At 45.9% G+C, this 9422-nt stretch overlaps 1 protein-coding gene across 1 annotated transcript; it reads left to right on the top strand.

Annotated features, from left to right (window-relative positions):
* The first annotated feature begins 6271 nt into the window (after positions 1 to 6271).
* Positions 6272 to 7712, top strand: LOC101755885 (aquaporin PIP2-6). Its single transcript, XM_004956058.3, has 3 exons — positions 6272 to 6984; positions 7071 to 7211; positions 7318 to 7712. Exons 1-3 carry the CDS (start codon positions 6376 to 6378, stop codon positions 7426 to 7428), a joined length of 861 nt encoding a protein of 286 aa, XP_004956115.1. The 5' UTR covers positions 6272 to 6375; the 3' UTR covers positions 7429 to 7712.
* Positions 7713 to 9422: the final 1710 nt, after the last annotated feature.

Genomic DNA, 9422 nt, shown 5'->3' with positions numbered 1-9422 from the left:
GAAAGTGGGAAATATGTTGAGCTAGGAATTGTTTATATCAATCCTCTAGTTTTGTAACACAATATTGGCCCCTTTATTCAATAGTAAAAGAAAAGAACACTACAATATCTAATGCTTGGGAAAGATAGCCTTTAGGAGAACTATCTCAAACATATATTGGTGGATATGTGGCTAGCAATTATGAGTATTGATAATCCATTCATTTGAGTGAAAATTGTGGTTCAATAATTTGGAGTTTGAGTCGAAAAGACTATACTTTTTGCAATCTTTATGTGCAATGATAAATCTCTGAGGTATCAAACCTATATGCCTCTAAATGATGAGGAAACACTACAACAAATATGGCCTTCTGTTATGAATATCTCATGACAACAGATAAAAATGCCATAAAGTCGATCTGTTTCATGATGTTCTGTAGGGTTGGCACTAGGGGCGGATCCTGGAATTCATGCTAGGGGGAGGCTGATTTTCCCCTTCTTCTTCCTTCCTCTCTCTTTCTCTTCTTTTTCCTTACTTTCTTCTTCCTTCTCTCCAGGGGTGCTCCATGGGCTGCATCAGGGTAGGGGCTCCGGCCACCATCCCTCACGCTGGATCTACCTTTAGTTGGCACAATTGTGTGTTTAGTTTAAAATCCGTTGCTGGGCATGTTTCATTCCATATTTTTGTTTCATTGGTGCCCAAGACCTAGACCTTATTCTAAAAAAAATATCGGTCAGCAGCTCATGGGGTAGTCCTCGGCCCAAAGTATACTATTGCCTAAACATCTCAGATGAATGAAATGCAAATCCTATATATGCGTTGGAGATGCAATCCCTTAAAAAATAAACTAACGTCCAAATAAATGTAGAGCTCACTTAACTAGTTTGTTTTAATAAAAAATTATGACAATCCATTATTGTCATAAATCTATGACGCTTGATAGTCGTCATGAAAAGGAAAAAGCATTCATCATTTGTTTTTAATGGTATTGATCTCATCCTTAACCAAAGCCATGGCTAGTGAAGCTCTTCGCAATCATGCATTGTGAGGTTTGTGTTTTTTGTGACAAATCTAGTGAATTGGGTTTGGAGATTTGGCGTGTGTGAGAACAAGAGAGAAATCCAAACCTTGAGCACTTGTGGACTTTTTGTCAAGCAACTTGTGAAGCATTTATTGCTTTGGAGGTGAATCCTTATAGGTGGCTTGGATTTTCCTAGTGAGTTCCCAAGCTTGTGGTGAACTGTAGGAAGCTTGTGTAGGTTCCAATTTCACCTCCGCAAGGAAAGAAATATTTAGTGAAAACAGAGAGGTTTTTGGTGAGAGTAAGTGGTTGAAAAAGATCCGACTTCTTATGGAGCTTCTCAGTAGAGATGCAGATGCTTTCTCAGAAGTAGTCAAACTTTGGGGGGGAAATTCCATGTGTCTTCTTGTTGGTTTGATTGTTGTTGAGTTCTTGCTCTCTACTTTTTGTATTTCCTCAATCTACTTGATTGCGTGAGTACATATTCTTCATGGATTTATTCACAAACACTCTCAGACACACATCTCTACAATTATTTTGAGTTGGAACTCTTTCATGGCATAGATCAATTAATTCAGTTGTTGCCTCACAATATCGTAAGGGATTCTATTTTAGAAAACCAGGCGGGCTCTAATATTTCTACAAGTTTCAATAAATTTCAAGAACCACCCATTCAAAATCCACTATCTAGGAGACATCTTGATCCTTTCACATCTCATTGGTGATTAAGAAAAGTAGAGTTTTCAATGGCTGGTTTGAGCAATATACACGCCAGATATTTCGACGCTTGTAATGTTGCTCATGAGGACCATCTAGGTAGTATAATGAAAGAGAGTCATTGGAGCAACATCTAGTGTGAGGTGTTGAGTCTATAAATACAGCCTAACTCTGCCATTTCACTATGTTGGCGTTTAGAAAACCTCACATACACTTGATAAGGTTACCAAACAACCGAAGTGCTAAAAGTGATATTTTAAGGCAATTAGCACAAGATAAGAGAGTATAATGCTAAGTGTTTGCAAAGTGTTGCTACTTTGTGTCTGGATCAAGGAGTGATCCATACTTGTAAGAAGCTTAGTGCACCGGCACCCTAAAGCCTTGGGGGCTCGCCAACAAGCTTGCCAACTCTCCAACTTGGTGTGGACAGTAGCAAGGGGCTTGTGCGGAGATGCAGAAACCCTCAGTGGGTCAAGCTCTGAATGAACATGGCGTCAAGTAACCCGAAGAGACTTTTGCAGCTCATACTTGATGTCTCAGCAGCTTGCCCAACTTGGTGGTGATACCCAAGAGCCTTGACCTAGAGAGCCTATGGAGTTCCAATGTAAATTAGGGGTGGTGCTTTTCCCTCCTGTAGCAACGGAAATCCTTGTTGAGTTTGTGCCCCTTTTCTCATCTATTACTTACCAGAACCTTCCTCAGGTAGTTTGTTATCTTAGAAGGACACAAGATTTGAAATTGTTTTGGAGCTTCCTAGTAATTTAACCTCCGTGAAGTACTGGGTGCTGCTCGCAATTGAAGGGAATTACCATAGCACAAGTGGTTGTGGTCTATGTTGCCGCTGACATATAACCAATATTTTTTTACTACAATGTACTTCTAAAATTATATAGTGTTATGATTATAATGAGAATATTTTTAAGGCCAATCTAAACATATGGTATATGTTTTAAAAGAAAAAAATCAAAAGTATTAATATGTTTTAAAATTTTGACCCATTGAAAAATCAGTATTTATGGCCAGAGGGAACAGTTTGTGACATTTCAGGTCTACCACTTATAGCCATCTTCTAAAAATAAGAATACTATAATAGCCATTGGCCCTACAGAAGTTGTTTGTAGGTAAAACGAACTACTGAAGCTGCACTTGTTTGTCGCCTAAGCCGTCACATCCCGGGGAAATTTGCCAACCATAGGACTGTGAAGCATGTTAGGAATCTCTGAATGAACTTTCAGCGCATACGATTTGTCATTTCAGGGCACCAAGATATATTAATAAATGTCACCTCTGCTAAGGATTTTCAAACATAGTTCACAATCGGAAAAGATTGTATACTCTATAGTGGTACAGACATGTCCATCAGGGCCACTAGCTAGGCACATGAATCCCAGAATTAGCGTACGGACTAGTAGAAAACTAGCCTTTTATCTCGATTGGTAGGAGTTAAATCTACTGAAAAAACATCCAGAATAAACTATTCGAGACAAAAGGGATTCTTTAATCCCGAGTCTTCACCAGGACTAAGGGTCTGTTTGGTTTGAGGTTGCTTATTTTAGGGACTAAAAGTTGCTTATTTAGAGGGACTAAAGTTTAGTCCTACCTGTTTAGTTCTAGGGGCTAAACAACATTTAATGCCATGTACAATGACCACATTGCCCACCCCTCGCCATCTCCTCCGGGAGCCACCCGTCCGTCGCCCGCTTACCTCTCCTGCTCCCACTCCTCCTCCTACCGCGCGCCACCGCCACCACGGCAGCCGCGCCGTGCCACCTCACGGGCGCCGGCGTGGTCCCCCTCCGCCGCCAGGATCCGCGCCGCCCACGCTCGCCATGAACAGATCCATCGTGGGCTGCCACGAATTGATGTTGTCCTCCTCCTGCTGCCACGCGGCCACCACGGGCTCCGTCCCGCCGCCGCTGCCTCTGCGATAGAGGAAGCATGGCCACCGGCGCCCGGCGCAGAGGAAGGGGAGGGGCTCCTCCTACTGCTGTGTGGCCACCACAGGCTCCGTCCCACCACCACCGCCGCCTCTACAGCAGAGGAAGCACGGCCATCGGCGCCCGGCATGAAGGAAGGGGATGGGCCGCTAGCGCCTGGTGCGGAGGAAGGGAAGGGACCGCTAGCACCTGGCGCGGAGGAAGGGGAGGGGCCGCCAGCGCACAGATAGGGGTAGGAGCGGCATGCGGATGGGTGGGTGCAACGGGAGATGGGAAAGAGGGGCACTCAGACATGCATTCAATGAGGGCAGGGGGTGTCCAGGGCACCTTTTAGCCCCCATAAGCAACCCTTTGGTGGCTTATGGACTAAACTGTAGGGGCTAAAGTTTAGCCCAAATAAGCAGAGGTGTTTGGCAGTTTAGGGACTAAAAGGCAAACTTTAGCAACCTCAAACCAAACAGGCTCTAAAGACCCTCCCTTTGGGACTAAAGCGTTTCCAAAAATAATTAAAAAAAAAGGCACGCTCGCCCTGCGCCGCCTGCTACATCCACCCACCGCCGTATCCACCCGCTACCGCCTGCAAACAAACTGCAAGAACTCCACCACCGCCGCCTGCAAGAACTTCCTCTTGGCCACCTCCCTCCCTCTCCCGCTACCGCCTGCATCCACCGCCGCCGCCTACATCCACTGACTGCAAGAACTCCATCGCCGCCACCTACAAGAACTTCCTCTTGGCCACCTCCCTCCCTCTCCCGCCGCTGCCTGCAAAAAAAAAACCACAACAACAACATTGACTTCGTCTTGGCCACCGAGCTCGCCACCTGACTCATCTCTTACTGCGCTGCCCTACACCTCACCCCACTGCCGCTCCTCACTGCCAGTGAGGGGCGAGCAGAGGGGGAAGGGGAGGGCAACAGAGGTGGAGGGGGAGGAGGCGGCGGCGCAAGGGGGAGTGGGAGGGGGCGGCGGCGCTGGGAGGGGAAGGAGGGGAGGGGCGGGAGGGAGGGAAGGAGGCTGTGGCGTCGGAGGGAGGAGGGAGAGCAACGCGAGGAGGGGAGGGGGCGGCGTCGGGGGGAGGGGCAATTGGTGGGAGTGGGGGGGGCACGGCGGCGCCCGGCCGGTAGGGAGGGGAGGGGCGGCGACGGGAGTGAGGAAGGAGATCAGTGGGAGAGAAGAAGATTAGGAAGGAGAGGTAACGCGTGAGAGAGAAGGAGAGTGGGAGGCCGGGCCGGGGGAAAGAGATAAGGAGATGGAGGGGGCGCACGAAAAACGAGGTAGGGACCCTTTTGTCCCGGTTGGAAACACCATCCAAACCACTGACCTCTCCAACCGGGATTAAAGAACTTTTTAGTCCCGGTTGGTGAACCCTGGTGAGCCCCCCGCTAGTGGTTGAGTTTAAGTCCCGGTTGGTGAACCTTTAGTCACGAGCCAAATTTAAATCGGGACAAAAGGGGTAGATGGAAGGTGAGTTTCTACCACCGGTGCGCATTGATTTAGGGATGGTGTTGCAATGACATGGTAACTAGTGAATCAGAATTCAGTTTCAGATGACATGCACGGTAGCCTACTAACAACTTGTCATCCATCTGTGCTGTTAGTGTGGCTAAGCTTTTCTTTTGTTTTTTCTTTTGGTGATCAACTCTCTGACGGTGACCTAATTTTCTTTAATTATGTGGGGTGTTAGTGAGTGAGCCTGCCTCTGTCCTGGCCACAGGATGAGCCGAAATGGCGCTGGTGGTGGGGCCGGGAGCCATATGGATGAAGATGGATGAGCATGATGTCAGTTTGAGGATAGGGGTCGGTGTTGGGCGGCCCTCTGAACCAACTATTGGCAATTACTAGCTAGTTTTATTTAGGAGCTAATTAAATTTTGTTAAATTAACTCTAGCAATAACCTTGAATCAGAGGTCCGAAAGATGAAATGGGGTTCTCTTTATTTTTTTACCTCATCTCGAATGTAGGAGGAATTAAAAAGATAGGAAACTCATTCCATAGGAATCATCTTCTCTTTCACCGTTTGGAACAAAGGAATTAGCATAAAACTTTCCAAACGAATGGCAATTCCACCTGTACTTTTGGAGGAATCAGAAAATAAGCTCTGAGCTCATGGGAAACGTTCCCACGAAAGCTCGCTGGCACTCTTTCTCTCCCCACCTAATCATGCTTATCTGGCCTTGCTGCGCATTAGCAATGCATGGTGTCATCAAGGTTGCCGGAAACACCCATGGCCGAACAAAATCATAACCATCCCATCTTGCTTGGTTACAAAAGAATTTAATACTGCAAGTATAATAGTAAAACATCTATCGATTTAATTGATTGTTAATGTATTAATATCAATTTATAGTTCCAACGTTTCTTTATTCCTATGTTTTGGATTCGCTAGTTCCAAATATCTCTTCCTATTTTCTTCCAGTATTTTTTATTCCTCTATTTTGCTTTTTATTCCTCTATTTTGCAACCTCGTTCCTATCCGGAGTCTCACAAGTTCATACTTAACTGGATGCAAAACAGCTACTCATGAGCACCCAACTTTTCTCCAAAATCAAAACAAATAAAATGCATTGCAGCATAAACCTTCATGGACCTTCAACCCCTATAAATACCGCCCATAAGAGCCCCAAAAGGCCAAAACCACAACACAGCAAGCACTAATAGCTTTTCAAGCAGCTCTTGCAAACTAGCTTCTGGCAGTGGCAACAGCTTGCCAAGCCGGCGAAAATGGGTAAGGAGGTCGACGTGTCCGCTCTCGAGGCCGGCGGCGCCCGCGACTATGTCGACCCACCGCCGGCGCCGCTGGTGGACATCGACGAGCTCGGCAAGTGGTCCCTGTACCGCGCCGTGATCGCCGAGTTCGTGGCCACGCTGCTGTTCCTGTACATCACGGTGGCGACGGTGATCGGGTACAAGCACCAGACGGACGCGTCGGCGTCGGGCCCCGACGCGGCGTGTGGCGGCGTGGGCATCCTCGGCATCGCGTGGGCGTTCGGCGGCATGATCTTCATCCTCGTCTACTGCACCGCCGGCATCTCCGGCGGCCACATCAACCCCGCGGTCACCTTCGGCCTCTTTCTGGCGCGCAAGGTGTCCCTGGTGCGCGCGGTGCTGTACATGGCGGCGCAGTGCCTGGGTGCCATCTGCGGCGTCGCGCTCGTCAAGGGCTTCCAGAGCGGCTTCTACGCTCGCTACGGCGGCGGCGCCAACGAGGTCAGCGCCGGGTACTCCACCGGCACCGGCCTCGCCGCTGAGATCATTGGCACCTTTGTGCTCGTGTACACCGTCTTCTCCGCCACGGATCCCAAGCGCAACGCCCGCGACTCACACGTCCCGGTAATTGCTCCACACACTTTTGAGTTGTCATCTTGCACGCGTGGAAAGTCATTTTCTCTGTTTGTATTGACGAACAAACTGATCAGGTGTTGGCGCCGCTGCCAATTGGGTTCGCTGTGTTCATGGTGCACCTGGCGACGATCCCGATAACCGGCACGGGGATCAACCCGGCGAGGAGCCTCGGCGCCGCCGTCGTGTACAACAACAACAAGGCCTGGAGCGACCAGGTACTGCATCTCTCCCCTTGGCACATTGTGCAAGATTGCAGCAGCTAGCAATGGTTTCATCGATTAATTTGTCCGGGAACAAACTGACAATTCTGTTCATTTGCAGTGGATCTTCTGGGTGGGTCCGTTCATCGGGGCGGCGATCGCGGCGCTGTACCACCAGATCGTCCTCCGCGCCAGCGCCAGGGGCTACGGCTCCTTCCGGAGCAACTCCTAGGCCAACCTCGTCGTCGAGGACTTCCACGCCCGGGCAGGCCGGCCGATACTGAGCTCTTCCTCCTCCGGAGTTTAAGTTGAACGGAGAGGGAGAGCCCCGGCGTGGTTAATGTAGTAGCAGTAGTAGCTTCAGTTAAGTGTTGGAACTGCCAGCAACGGCAGAGCAAGTATTTGTGTGTGCTGTGGAAAGCAAGTGTAACTTTGTCTGCGTGTGTGCACCATGTTGGCTTGAAGTCAAATTAATAAAGATGAAGGGATCCAAGTGATCGTTTTCTTTTTCTTTCATACAAGTTTGACACTAGTATTTTGGAAGAGTGCTTTAAATGTTATAAAGCTGGTAAATTAAATATGGGGCTCTATGGCTATCATGGTTGGCGAAGTTAATGTAGCTCAACTAGTCAGGTTCCTTGAGGTGGAACATCTTTACTCGGGTATGAGTCGTAGATTTGACACATGTGATAATCACGTCGAACCAAAGGAAGAAGACGGTGCGATCGTTGTCCTATTAGGAACCGGTGGGCTCATCGATTGACCAAAGCAGGAAAAATCAGTCACCAAGAGCATATCAACTCCTTTATTATAAATTATGTTTAGGGTATATGGGTACACAAGGATATCACGAATAAATTGACTTTTAAATCAATTTTGAATAAATTGACTTTTAAATCAATTTTTATCATAGGTGTCTCGTTATCGATGAACGACGGGCATGTCTCACACCATTGAAAATATAGTACCGTTAATTTTTTAAATAAATTAAGAAGAAATAAAAACTCCTAAATATAGTTTTCCACTATTCTAAGTCAAACATTGTTAATTTGACAATCTAGGAGTAAAAATGCAAATACTTTTTGCAACATAAGGATTTTTAGCGACTAAATTAATCATGAAAGTAAATTCATGCTGTATATTTTTCTCTGTTCAAGATAATGTAATTTTAAATGAATTGGTGGTTAAAGTTTCATCTTGTACATTGTATTCATGTCCTAAACTGCTTCTATTTGTGATTAAGCAAGTACATTTTTTATATTTCCGTCACCTTTAGTAAATAAACACGATTATCTTAAGGTCCCGTTTGGATCCTTGGAATTAAATTCCATTCTAATAATCATAATTTAGACATAAATTAATTAAGCTAATATAATTGTACGTGGAATATATTTGTATATTATTGTTGGTCATATGAGAGAGATACTTATGTGCTGCATTTCTGCTACATGGAAGCGAGTCGAAGAGCGTGCTATAAGAATTGAATTCCATTCTAATAATCATAATCTATAGAATCAATTTCCATCTCCCACCCTATGAATTTAACATAGGCTTATATCTAAACTTTGGAAAGTTGTGGAATCCCACATTCCAAGATAAATTAGTCTACTCCATTAAATAGATTCCAATTCCTTCAAAATGAAGGGATCCAAACGGGCCCTAAAGGTAAACATCAAACCTACTCCCTCCATTTTTTTATAAGACATGTATGACTTAGCACGGTCTTCAAATTCATTTTGACCATTCATTTATCTTGTATTATATTGTTTATGGTTATAAAATCATTGAAAGTATATTTGATTACGAATCCAACCATACAAAGTTTACATTATAAAAATGAAAAATTGATTGATCAAAGATCGTAAAGTTTAAATCTTGATAGGCGTATACCTTGGCAAACAATAATGGAGCGGAGTATGTCCAAAGCACCATAGGTTTCCACTTCATGGCTCCTGACCTTCACATGTCCCTGTCTAGCTTAGCGAAACCGAAACCATATGTACTCCAGGAGTTAAAAAAAAACACAGAGCCCAACTGTTGAGCTCCAGTTCTTAGCAAAGGCTTCAGTAGTTTTCACCCAGTTCATGAATCATGACGGTGGCCTGCTCAGTCATCCATTTGTTGGTCAATTGTAACATGTCCACTGAAATATACATCTTCTCCTTTAGATGCACCTTTCGAGTATGCATGTGGACCTGGGGTGTTGGTGTCGGCAGTTGCACCGTG

The sequence above is a fragment of the Setaria italica genome, chromosome II, assembly GCF_000263155.2.
Source record: "Setaria italica strain Yugu1 chromosome II, Setaria_italica_v2.0, whole genome shotgun sequence".
NCBI lineage: Eukaryota > Viridiplantae > Streptophyta > Magnoliopsida > Poales > Poaceae > Setaria > Setaria italica.
The sequence above is the reverse complement of the archived record's forward strand: the minus strand, read 5'-3'. Positions and strand labels throughout refer to the sequence as shown.

Bases quoted from the DNA above. Each gene is read 5' to 3' on its own strand.
- LOC101755885 (XM_004956058.3), top strand. From the start codon at position 6,376: ATGGGTAAGGAGGTCGACGTGTCCGCTCTCGAGGCCGGCGGCGCCCGC. The intron at 6,985-7,070 runs GTAATTGCTCCA...CAAACTGATCAG, and splicing joins CCCGCGACTCACACGTCCCG to GTGTTGGCGCCGCTGCCAAT. The intron at 7,212-7,317 runs GTACTGCATCTC...GTTCATTTGCAG, and splicing joins ACAAGGCCTGGAGCGACCAG to TGGATCTTCTGGGTGGGTCC.